Here is a 12,757-nt window from a genome sequence, read left to right as displayed (position 1 = left end):
ACGTTGCATGGCACAAGGAATGTACCAGGGCCAGTGTGCTTTATGCTGATCTACTATTGAATTTCATTGGGATCACTGTAACATAACAGCAGCCAAACGACCTTTCAGTCTGTAAGCATATCATCATAATCATAATCATAATTATAGCACCTTTATTTATTTATAGCACGTATTACTTATTTATAGCAGCTATGTATAGCACCTTTTAAAAATATATAGATAGTATATATTATATAGATAATATATATATATATGCCCTTGGATGTGCCTTTATATGTAGAAACAGTAAAACACAGACACACAAAAAAGAATAAGGGCAGCATCAAAATGAGTTTTAAGAAGAATTTTGAAAGAGAATAATGATGTTGCTAGTCTAATATCCTCAGGCAGGTCATTCCAGAGTCTAGGGGCCCTAATGGAAGAGGCACGGTCACCTTTTGTCTTCAGTCTAGACTCCGGAACGGCCAGAAGGGCCCTGCCTGAGGACCTGAGGCTGTGCTGAGACTCGTAGGAGGTCAAAAGGTCAGAAATATAGTTGTGCGCCAGACCCAGGTGAACCTTAAAAGTTATCAGCAACATCTTGAAATCAATTCTATAAAACCAACAGGTCACCAGTGTAAGGAGGCTAATGGGGTGATGTGGCCTCCTTTCCTAGTTCTGGTTAAAAGCCTAGCTGCTGCATTTTGGACTATCTGTAACTGTGCACTTACTGAGGGAAGAATAGAGGGAGTTGCAATAATCTTAGCGAGATGAGATGAATGCTTGGATGAACTTTTCTAGACCGGCAAACGACAGGAAAGGCTGTATTTTGGAAATGTTTCTCAACTGATAAAAAACATGACTGTATACCAGCTGTAGAAAAGTGTTTCTCAAAATTGAGGTCAGAGTCAAAAATCACCCCTAGGTGATTTCACATTGTCAGACAGACAGCCAAATATGACTCAGATTTACTGTCATTCAATTGTAAAAAGTTCTGTGACGTCCAACATCTAATATATTCCAAGCAATCATTAAGTGAAGCTAAAGTGAATCATGGGGTTTAATGGGCAGATATAACAGTGTGTTGTATGGGGACATCATTGGCTGGTTTCATGGAAGTAGATTAAGGCTAATCCTTGACTAAAAAGCATCCTCAATTTTCAATTGTATGATTTAGTCCTGTATTACATTAGTATTCCCTAAGGAGATATTCATTGTTTTTGTAATGTTTATTACAAGTTAAGACATATCTGTATGGTCATATTTGTAGAGCACGTATGTTTCCATGATGTGTTATTGAAATCAGATAATGATGTTGTGACAGCTGTTACTCATTTCATGGTTTAAACCAAAGGCCTCAAAGTTCCTGATGTTTCAAGGCATTTCTGGTCAATTTAGGACATCTGCTTTTGGTAAGGGATTACTTTGCTGCGAAACCACACTGTGGCACACGGTTTACATGTTTTTCATGTGAAGTAAGTGGCAGTTTATTACTAATCCTATCTGACAATAATCCAATAGGACCACATTTCAATAGATTTTCAATCGAGATTATGACAATGTTCTAAACCGGTGATGACATGTTAGCAAATCTGGAATCAGTTCAGAACAATCAGAGGGTTATATGGTATATGGAGGGTATGTGGTATAGGGTTATATTCCATTAAAAGTGAACTCTAAGATTTCAGCAATACTAAAACATGGGGTTCAGTTCCATATCTTGGAGCAGGAGCTGCGTATAGAGAAATGTGTGGTTGTGGTGTGTTTACAGTGTAGCAAATTAGAGAGGAGAGATATTCAGGAGATCCCTTCAAAACAAGATATTACACAGACACATTTTGTCATTGTTTTTATTTCCATATTTGCCAAGATAACTTAATCAGGAAGCAAAAAATACACCAGACAATAAAGTACTAAAAATCTGAAATAGAAATAACCCCTAAAACGCAACCCTCCCAGAGCCCCCGCCCCCCATCCCCACGCTGCCGTCGTCTCAGGGCCTATGTGGCATATCTTTTGGTCCACTGTTTGGCTGTCCGGTCATGTTCAGCTCTGTTTGTCGTGTACTGGGTGGCGATGCTTCCAACCAGGGGATCGGCTGCAGGCCAGGGAACAAAAGTGTCAAGTTTCAGGTTTTATTGTTACGTCACATTACAAGAGTGTGAGAGAGTAACATTCTTAGGCTTCGGTTCCTGACATTGCAGCACAAGACAATAAGGCCATAAGCATAAAGGATGAAAACCGTAGGTCAAGTGGAACAAATGGAACTGTTGAATAAATAGCTTTGGATTTAGCTTTTCCTGTTAGCAGCTGGGCCACCTATTTCTCAGCCACATCACTGGTTTGTTACTAATTGGACTGTATTTGCCCTCATCTTTTGGGTCTAGACACACATTTCCACGCATTAAGAAAGATGAATCTTTCCAGAGAAAGGAGTAATAATTGTCCTCTAGGACCAGTCTAGTCCATTACCAGGCTGAGGCTGGTGACATCATTCATCACCATCAAGCATACATAACAGGCAGAAAGGGGGAAGAGCTGGTCATCAGTCAGGCCCCCTGTACTGGTTGTACTGGTTGTACTGGTCTCTGTCTTACCTGGGTTACAGTCTGTGAGCAGGGAGCAGATGGACAGCAGCACCTTGGAGATGGTGAGGGCGGGGCTCCAGTTGTCCTTCAGGATGTCCAGACAGATCACCCCCTGGCTGTTGATGTTGCAGTGGTAGATCCTCGTGCGAAACGTCACCTGGTAAGAAAACATTTGAGTTATTATTATCAGGGTTCTCGTCGAGGCACACTTGAGAAAAACAAAACAAAAAAACCCCCGAAATGTAATGAAAAAAGTGGAGCTTTATTATGGCCATATATAGGTGTCAACCTGATACATGTGGGGGGATAAATCTTTCAGAAATAACAGATGAGGCAGAAATACACAACAATGCTGATAAGACAGCTACGAGAATTGCTGCTTATTCTGGTATTTTCAAGCAGAGGTGTGGAAAGCCCTCTGCTGGTTGATAAAAGGCACTTCATTATGTGTTTAAAGAGATATCCCAGCATCGAACCTCAGCCATTGACCGCAGTTACGCCGCGTTCTTCTATAAAGTTTGGACATGTCTGTTAAGATATATAGTATGTGTGTTATTTTATTAACACCAATCAATTATGTTGACTGATGACAAGAGATAACAAAACATTTATACATTTATCAAAAGTGTTGTGAGTAAATTGTAACAAAGACAGAAATGGACCTATCGCTAGGCCACGCCCCCCTTTTTATGGGGCAGCTGTGGCGCAGGAGGTAGAGCTGCCGTCCATTGATCGCAAGGTTGGCAGATTGGCGGTTCGAGCCCTGGCTGGCCACATGTCGAAGTGTCCTTGGGCAAGACACTGAACCCCAAATTGCTCCCAGTGAGCGGGCCGGCGCCTTGCATGGTAGCTTGCTGCCATGGGTGTGTGAATGTGTGTGTGAATGGGTGAATGAGAGGCCGTTGTAAAGCGCTTTGGATAAAGGCGCTATATAAGTGTAGTCCATTTACCATTTTGTGAGTCAGTTGTAACAAAGACATAAATTGCCCAGTACCTTGGGTGGTTTGAAGGGGTAGTCGGGGGTGAAGGCGATGTCGAGGAAGAAGACCCCTCCCTCGTAAGTAGAGCCTGGTGGTCCCAGGATGGTTGACCTCCACTCATAAATGTTGTCTCCCTTGGGACCAGCGCTGGAACGGAAAACAAGAGACGTGTCAATATGTTAAGGAACTCTGCACATCAGAATCGACTCATTTCTACTGAAACCGGTGGCAAAAAGAGATGGCGAGACATGAGGTAAATGCTAGCATCTGACAGGTTAACGACAGATGGAATTGGGAAAATAACTGTCATCACCTTGAACAAGTGTTTTGTAAAAGATAATCTGTTGCCAAAAGGACTTAAATGGGCCGGTTTCACCGATAAGGCTTAAACCTAGTCCTAGACTAAATCACACACATGTAATCTCCATTGAAAGATGCTTTTTAGTCTAGGATTAGGCTTACGCCTTATCTGTGAAACCGGCCGTAAAAGTGCAATCTGTTTCTTAAATTACTGTAAATAGTATAGCCCCAAAAGCATTTAAGTAAGGCGTTTGTTAATTAGTGTGAACTACAAAGAGATTATGTTTATGTTAATTATATTTGTACATTGTCTCCTTGCGATAGAGAGCTTATACATTGGGCATTGATAAACGCTTGAAAAAGAAAAAACACTATACCACTATTCAGAGCAAAGCAGCCACTGTTACCATGTATGGCTTTAAAGCTTGAATGAGAAAGTTGTTTTTTTGGCTCCAACTTCATTCAAAAAGAAGCTTCCTTTCGCAACACATCCCTGAGGTGCCTTTGCATCATGATCAACATTGATTTTGTTTTTCTGCGCTGAGAAGCCTTTATCCTTCTTCCATGGGGAACATGCAGTCCAAACTCTCCAGGGAGTCATGACTACACGAGTCAGAGTATTATTGATCTCATACAACTCAGAACAGATATACTGGTAATGTGTTTAGTTTTTTTACACATTCATCAGATCTAACTTTATTTATGAAGTGCATTTCATGGACAGATGCAATACAACAGATATGAGGATAAAAACAATCAGCTGTGGGAGTTCAAACAGGAAAAGCAGAGATGTGAGAACTCGAGACTAATGCTTTGGTAGACAATAAAAGCTAAATGTAACCAATAAACATGAGCTCAAAGAACTGAATGACAAAGTCTCAAAGAAGCAAAAGCAAGGCTAAAATAGGGTATGCTTTAAGATGTCTTTTAAAAGGGTCCATATAAAATACTAAAAGATACACATATAATTAAACAAGTTACCAGTACATGTGAGGATTAAAAAACAACTGCAGCTGTCGTGAAGATTTTCGTTGATCAGTCTTAAGAAAAACAGGCAAGGACACTAGCTTCTCTAACTTTCAAATATTAAGTGTGTTCCAGGATTACGGGGCATGTCGTGAAAAGGATATTTTCCGTCTCAGTTCTAGCCTTAGGACCAGATAATGAGAGCCGTGATTGTGAGCAAAGACTATTATGTTGAGTGACTGATCTGGTCAGTACAGAAAGGGAATAACAGAGATTCTCTGGTAGGCTGATCCAGAGGCTGGGGGCATACAGATTAAAACCTGCCTCTCCATGCGTTCTTTGGTCCGACTAAAATCTACTGGAGATAACAAACCACATCCAAGGGCTTCAGAAAGACAGAACTGCATTGCTTAAGCAAAACCTGAATTCAGCCTACACTCTAGTCCTACAGTAATCTGACAGAGAATCGCCCTCATCTCCCTTTGACATCAATGTCACTCTGTGGATGGGTGTCAACCAGCCAATATAGACAGACAGACAGACAGACAGACAGATAGACAGATAGACAGATAGATAGATATAGAGATAGATAGATAGAGATAGATGTATGGATAGATAGATAAATACTTTATTGATCCCTGGGGGGAAATTCAGGTGTTACAGCAGCTCAGACGACATAACAACAACATAATGTGACAATTGAAGAACAGGTGACCCTGATCAAGCCAGCCGGAGGAGCTGTAGTAGTCTGTTGTTTACAGTGCAGTTGACAAGGTAAACAGTTAGGAGGCCAGTGCCAGAGGACCTGAGAGATCTACTGGGTACACACCTTAAAACCATGTCTGTCATGTATTAGGGTGCACGTTTATGAATTGATTCATAAACCAATATATAGACATCTTAAAATCATTCCTAAAACCAACAGGCAACAAAGGCAGAGACTGGTGTTATGTGTCTCTACATTGACGTAGATTTTAAACCACATTTCACAATTTTTTTCTCTCACTCAGGCGTTTTAGTTAGCCTAACTCCAAACAGAGCAGCTTCACATCGGTGCACTTGGTGTTACATAAAGCATGTGAAATGTCAGATGGGACATGGTCTTCTGTGTGCATCTATATTAATGCTCTGTGTGTGGAGCTTTATCTGAACATACACAGAGTCTGAATTGCTCGGATTTAATTTTTAGAGAACGACCTTTCGTCCCAGGCATTGCTTATTACCACTCTGTCAATATTGTGTTTCCTAATCCCTTCCATGGCTGTCAAAACAAACAAATAACTATGGAGGAATTGTTCCAGGTGGACATCACACAAACTTTCATGTTCGCTTCTTGTAAACAACATGAAAGATGCATTCAAAATGCACGCTCGGCTTAAAACCAGCAGCTTTGAAAACAAGCGTAGCGCTAGCTAGCCATGTAACAAGTGAACCTGGTGATTTTAGAAGCTTTTCCTTAGCTTACTCGCAGCTTGGGTCAACTGGAATAGCATGAACCTATTCATGGAATATTGGCATGGAACGTTTCCACTCCAGGGATTAGTCAGGCCCATATTAACAACCAGAAACTTGCAATCTTTGCACATTTGTATTAAAAAGAACAATAAAAATGGATTGGTGCTTCAGCAGGAGACTGCGTCAGAGGTAGGATTTCATGGAAATTGATAGGCAACAAATGGTGGTCAATTTAAGGAGGAAGAATTGTGTTTGCAAAGGGCAGCTAACGTTAGGTAATGTTGTTCAAATGTACCTAGATGTATTGTGGTAGCCTACTTAGTTTGGGGTGGTCAGAAGTGCAGTTGTTACTGCTGGAGTGTATTGTGTTTTCAGTAATGTTACATCAGGTAAACGTCAGCGAAGACATTAATTATATTGTCACACCCAGCCAATAGGCTTTCTCTTTTTTCCCCAGAGAAATGTAGGCATAAGAAAGATTATCACATGGCAGCTAGGGATAGTTTGCAACTGAAAGCAGAGCGATTTGAGTTGTCTTGAGCAAATTTGTTGTCTGAATTAAACAAATGCCTTGAAGATGGTGTCGTGGCAATAGACAAGATAAAAAGCTAAGTGGATTGGAATGGTGAACATGCCCTAGTTAGCTTGAAGAAAAACCCACCTGCAGTTAGGCGGAGGGTCCAGTGTGATATCCGCCAACTCTTTCTGAATCCTGCATACAAACAAATGCATCCAGATCAATCACTGAGCCCTCCACAACTCTGAGCTTTCCCTCTTCTCTTCTCTTTATAGATGAATAGCATACAGAAACGCTATTCTCCGTTAACGTTTGTTATTCAGATTTCTCATAACAAACATCACTGCATTGTATCTCATTTCGACAACTGACGTGACTGAACTGACTTTTCCATTACCAAATTGATTTACTGAGTTCAGAAAAGCAGATTTTCCCCCCTTTAAACACAAATGTTTTATGAGGAATGAAGAAAATCAACTGGAGACGTGACAGGATGAAAACAAACCTGACCCCAGGGCTTCAAAAAGACAGAACATGCCAAACCTGAATTCAGCCTAAGCTCTTGTCCTACAATCATCTGACTCTCACTCATCTCCCTTTGACATAAATGTCACTCTGTGGTTGGGTGTCACTGTCCAACCAACCAATATAGTAATAGTAGACAAGGTTTTGGGGGGCATTACCCTACCTCTTCGCGCTGGTGGATAACAGCTTGGAGGTCTTGCTCATACTGGCTTTGCTCTGTCGTCTCTTGACAGGTGTGTCCCTCTGTTTGTTTTGTTTCGCAGAGGAGGATGACGATGAAGAGCTGGTGCTGGCCCGCGAATCCTCATCCGACATACCGGTTCAAGCAAGAAATGGGGCAGGAACCTAAATGAGATGCACCAGGTCACCAAGGACATTCAGCAGAAGCAGAAATTGTTTGTTTTGACATACTGCAAACTACAGTAGTGTGTGACCTAACCCTCGGGGGGAGAAACACGTCTTGCAACCCCTCGGGGCCAGACAGGGGGGCCCTTGGCTTTTGACAAGGTAGTTACACAATTTGCGCAAAGTAGCTGTCTTATTTAACTGGCAGTGTTGATGACATAAGCCATGTTATTTCCCCATCAATAATCTGATGATGGGGAACTCATTGGGGAAACATTCTTCTTCGGGGCCTTATGTGCTGCTGACTTATCAGCGTCCAGGTGACTGGAATGTTTAGTATGTTGGGCTAATAAGCTACCAAACCGTGAGCTTAGAATGAGAAGGTTCTATCTCCGTTTAGAATGATAAGGTTCTATCTCCGTTTAGAATGATAAGGTTCTATCTCCGTTTAGAATGAGAAGGTTCTATCTCCGTTTAGAATGATAAGGTTCTATCTCCGTTTAGAATGATAAGGTTCTATCTCCGTTTAGAATGAGAAGGTTCTATCTCCGTTTAGAATGAGAAGGTTCTATCTCCGTTTAGAATGAGAAGGTTCTATCTCCGTTTAGAATGATAAGGTTCTATCTCCGTTTAGAATGAGAAGGTTCTATCTCCGTTTAGAATGAGAAGGTTCTATCTCCGTTTAGAATGAGAAGGTTCTATCTCCGTTTAGAATGAGAAGGTTCTATCTCCGTTTAGGGCAGTTCAGAGATATTGAGCGTCAAAGTTTTTACATTCCATTATGTTTTGTGAGATGGAACCTTTGTATTTTATTAATTACTAACTCAGAAATGTCAACATTTTTAAAATAACACCACACAGGCATTAATAAACACCTAATGGATCAGATTATGTCAAAAACTCAATTTTGACCAAAATGGAGACAGAACCTTATCATTCTAACGTCACCAAACGTTAGGCGCTTTGCGTTTAGTAAAGAAGTGCTGGTTCAGAGAACAGCTGAGTTGGGTTTAACTGCGCCTGACCCACTGGACCAGCTGGCTAGCTACTGGCTAACTAACCCCTACCTACCTACCTACCTACCTACCTACCGTCACTGCGGTGGTCTCCCCGTAGCTAGCCACCGACCATCTCGACAATCAAGATCACAATATACAATCACAATATGATCACAATCATATCTATCTAGCTATAGAAACAGTCGGCTGGTGTGGTGCTGAAGCATTTAGCTGGCTACGTTAGTTAGCTGCTAACGTTCACTCGCTAGCTAGCCTTTTTGGTCAGGCACAGTCACAACAATTCAATTAATCGTCTGTTATTAAAGTCTTCTGTCTGTCTTCAGCGGGTCTTCTCTCCCACCTCACCGGTTATGTTATTACACTCCGGGCGAACGGTGAATACGCTGAAGTTAGTGAACACAGATGTATTTTAAGTGGTTTGTTAAACCTTACCTCTGTCTTTGTGTGTCTGGACCCTCCGACACCGCCTGAGCTCCGTGCTGCCTGAGAGAGTGTCTGTCTGTCTGTCTGTCTGTCTGCCTGAGAGTCTGTCTGCCTGTGCTGCCTGAGAGAGAGTGCTGTCTGTCTGCCTGAGAGAGTCTGTCTGTCTGTCTGCCTGAGAGAGTGTCTGTCTGTCTGTCTGCCTGTGAGAGAGTGTCTGTCTGTCTGCCTGTGAGAGAGTGTCTGTCTGTCTGTCTGCCTGAGAGAGTCTGTCTGTCTGTCTGCCTGTGAGAGAGTGTCTGTCTGTCTGCCTGTGAGAGAGTGTCTGTCTGTCTGCCTGTGAGAGAGTGTCTGTCTGTCTGAGAGAGTGGTGTCTGTCTGTCTGTCTGCCTGAGAGTCTGTCTGCCTGTGCTGCCTGAGAGAGTGGTGTCTGTCTGTGCTGCCTGAGAGAGTCTGTCTGTCTGCCTGCCTGAGAGTGTCTGTCTGTCTGCCTGTGAGAGAGTGTCTGTCTGTCTGAGAGAGTGGTGTCTGTCTGTCTGTCTGCCTGAGAGTCTGTCTGCCTGTGCTGCCTGAGAGAGTGGTGTCTGTCTGTGCTGCCTGAGAGAGTCTGTCTGTCTGTCTGCCTGAGAGTGTCTGTCTGTCTGTCTGTCTGTCTGCCTGTGAGAGAGTGTCTGTCTGTCTGCCTGTGAGAGAGTGTCTGTCTGTCTGTCTGCCTGAGAGTGTCTGTCTGTCTGTCTGTGAGAGAGTGTCTGTCTGTCTGCCTGAGAGAGAGTGTCTGTCTGTCTGTCTGTCTGAGAGAGTGGTGTTGACCTGTCTGTCTGTCTGCGAGAGTGGTGTTGACCTGTCTGTCTGTCTGTCTGTCTGTCTGCCTGAGAGAGAGTGGTGTGGACCTGTCTGTCTGTCTGCCTGAGAGAGTGGTGTGGACCTGTCTGTCTGTCTGTCTGAGAGAGTGGTGTGGACCTGTCTGTCTGTCTGTCTGTCTGCCTGAGAGAGAGTGGTGTGGACCTGTCTGTCTGTCTGTCTGCCTGAGAGAGTGGTGTGGACCTGTCTGTCTGTCTGCCTGAGAGAGAGTGGTGTTGACCTGTCTGTCTGTCTGAGAGAGTGGTGTGGACCTGTCTGTCTGTCTGAGAGAGAGTGGTGTCTGTCTGTCTGCCTGAGAGAGAGTGGTGTCTGTCTGTCTGTCTGAGAGAGAGTGGTGTCTGTCTGTCTGCCTGAGAGAGAGTGGTGTGGACCTGTCTGTCTGTCTGAGAGAGAGTGGTGTCTGTCTGTCTGTCTGAGAGAGAGTGGTGTCTGTCTGTCTGTCTGAGAGAGAGTGGTGTGGACCTGTCTGCCTGAGAGAGTGGTGTGGACCTGTCTGTCTGTCTGTCTGCCTGAGAGAGTGGTGTGGACGGAAGTGTCGCGGCTGTCTGCCTGAGAGAGAGTGGTTTGGACCTGTCTGTCTGTCTGCCTGCCTGAGAGTGGTGTGGACGGAAGTGTCGCGGCTGCCTGGGGTGGTGGAGCAGCTCTGGAGTGATGTCGCCCTGAGGTCATCAGAGCCGAGGATCGTTGAGCAAGGCAATCTGCCGATAATCAACTGCAGACCAGAGGTGTAAACACTGCACTGTACACAGGGCATGCCCTGTCCCTGTCCTGTGAACCCTCTCTGAAAACAGGCATGGCATGGGAAAATAATGGGAATTTGTCTGGAGTATGCCTATGCAGGAAATGTTCCTATAATAGAGTTAGGATTTATTAAACATATAATAGTGAGGTTACATTTCCTGCTTAAAAAATAATGAATGCCAATGATCTGCTGATAGTCAACTTGCAGACCAGAGGTGTAAGCATACTGTCCCTGTCCTGTCCTGTCCTGGACTGTGCCCCTCTCTGACAACAGCCTTGGCATGAGAAAATAATATGGGAATTTGTCTGGAGTAGGCCTATGCAGGAAATGTTCCTATAATAGAGTTATGATTTATTAAACATATAATAGTGAGGTTTTCATTTCCTGCAAAAAAAAGAAGAAAAAGAATGCTAGTCTTCCACGCAGGAGTGGCAGAGAATGAAATGGGCTATCATCGCGCATGATCGCATATTCTACAACTGGTCTTTAGATGTCAGTCACACAGTCAGATGAGATGGAGAAGGCCCGGTTGGAGATATTGATTTCCCTACTTTTTTTTTGTAAATCTCTTTCATGAGTGGTTGGACTGGACCACTTAGCTTATTACAGCAGGTTTCACAAATAACCCATGACATCTTTGGCCAGAAGGCCTTATTTGTTTTAACTTTGAGTTATGTGTAAAGTAGCCCCGCAGGCATCTGAGAACGACACAATAATTAACACTTCTCAATGGTTTAACATTCCACGCATTCTCATGTTCAGAAAAGGTTTTTATGCTAGAATCTACTGAACTATCCAAAATCGACAACCGACCTCTTATTGCGTTTTAAACCTAGGCTACTTCTGACTATCAATTCCCTAGTTCTTAATTAGGTAGATTAGACAATTAACTATCCATTTTTAATGTGATATTTTGACACTTCTGTATCATTAATTTGCTATTTTACGTTGGTGTTCATGTTTCTATCAACACTCTCTCCGGGGCTATGATGACAGACCTTTCGTCAATATGGACTGAGGATCCTTTCTTGCCAGGGAGAAAGCACACTTCCAAGAGGAAATGATAGAATAATTCCAGGGAAAACTTCATAGGAAGGTCTGTAGTTGAGTTAACTCAGCAACTTTTCTTGGAGAGGCTGCAGCTGTCAAAGATGTGAAAGAGCAGGGATCTCTCAAATACGTAGCTGTCCTCAGCCAGCTGGCCACAGACCACGATGGAACCAAAGAGGGCTCTGTCCAGACAGAGGTGCTGCAGATGGAGGAAGTGAAGGAAACACACGTTCCCACGCCCAATCATGGCTCTACGACTCCACAACGTTAGAAGTGAGAACATAACAAGAACAACATCTTGTTTTGATGGGCTAAGTCAACCGCCTTTGCACTTTGGGTGTATTAGGCCTATTAGTGGATTAAACCGGACATGACATTATCACAACTGCAGCATCATGTAGCCTACTTTGTTTGTGGAAAAGCCATTACCGTTTATACATTCTATACACAGCATTAATAACAAAAACGGATTTGTATTGGATTTCTACATGACATTGTATACATTATGTCATGTAATGATTTAATGACGCACCTATTAATATGTAGGAATAAGAAGATACATGAGTAACATCACCTGTAAACACCAATAGGAGAGATTTCAGTCATTAGGACTGACAGAAACAGCGATAGCATGTCAAAAAAACTACCCAACTTAACTATTTGCATTATTTCTGCAGATAATATATTATCTTAGATATACTGTATAGCCTAAAAGTCAAATACCTCAAACGCGTCAATTGAACAGGTGCTGCAGATGTGCATCTCTCACTTACTAGCGCGACAGGGAGAGAGCGCAGTCACTGCGTTGTGAGTTATCACAGCCACGACCACGCACGATTAGGCTCTATGTATATATAAAAAAAATGCAAACGGCTATTTTGCCGCAAACCCGAGCCCAGTCCGACCCGAATCCATTGTCTGAAAATCAGGACCGATGCGACCCGAGCCCGTGGTGTCCCGTAGAGTTCGGGATGATAGTTGGAATTATCACACAAATTCACACAACACAT

At 43.0% G+C, this 12,757-nt stretch overlaps 1 protein-coding gene across 2 annotated transcripts; it reads right to left on the bottom strand.

The window, feature by feature from the left end:
- Window positions 1–1,899: 1,899 nt before the first annotated feature.
- LOC308166526 (ubiquitin-conjugating enzyme E2 E1-like) lies at window positions 1,900–9,236 on the bottom strand (the record flags this gene model as incomplete). 2 transcript variants are annotated; one of them, XM_080540850.1, is made up of 6 exons in its annotated part: window positions 1,901–2,077; window positions 2,577–2,724; window positions 3,562–3,694; window positions 6,930–6,980; window positions 7,474–7,655; window positions 9,107–9,236. In XM_080540850.1, the coding sequence occupies 5 exons, from the start codon at window positions 7,623–7,625 to the stop codon at window positions 1,980–1,982; spliced, it is 582 nt and encodes a 193-aa protein (XP_080396976.1). In that variant the 3' UTR covers window positions 1,901–1,979. The 2 variants fall into 2 exon arrangements, with proteins under 2 accessions (XP_080396977.1, XP_080396976.1); XM_080540851.1 differs by lacking the exon at window positions 9,107–9,236 and having other exon boundaries at window positions 1,900–2,077; window positions 7,474–7,625.
- Between the last annotated feature and the right edge of the window lie 3,521 nt (window positions 9,237–12,757).

Source organism: Nansenia antarctica, assembly GCF_963989245.1.
Source record: "Nansenia antarctica genome assembly, chromosome: 10".
NCBI classification, from domain to species: domain Eukaryota; kingdom Metazoa; phylum Chordata; class Actinopteri; order Argentiniformes; family Microstomatidae; genus Nansenia; species Nansenia antarctica.
Note: the sequence above shows the minus strand (reverse complement) of the source record. Positions and strands in the feature narration are given on the sequence as shown.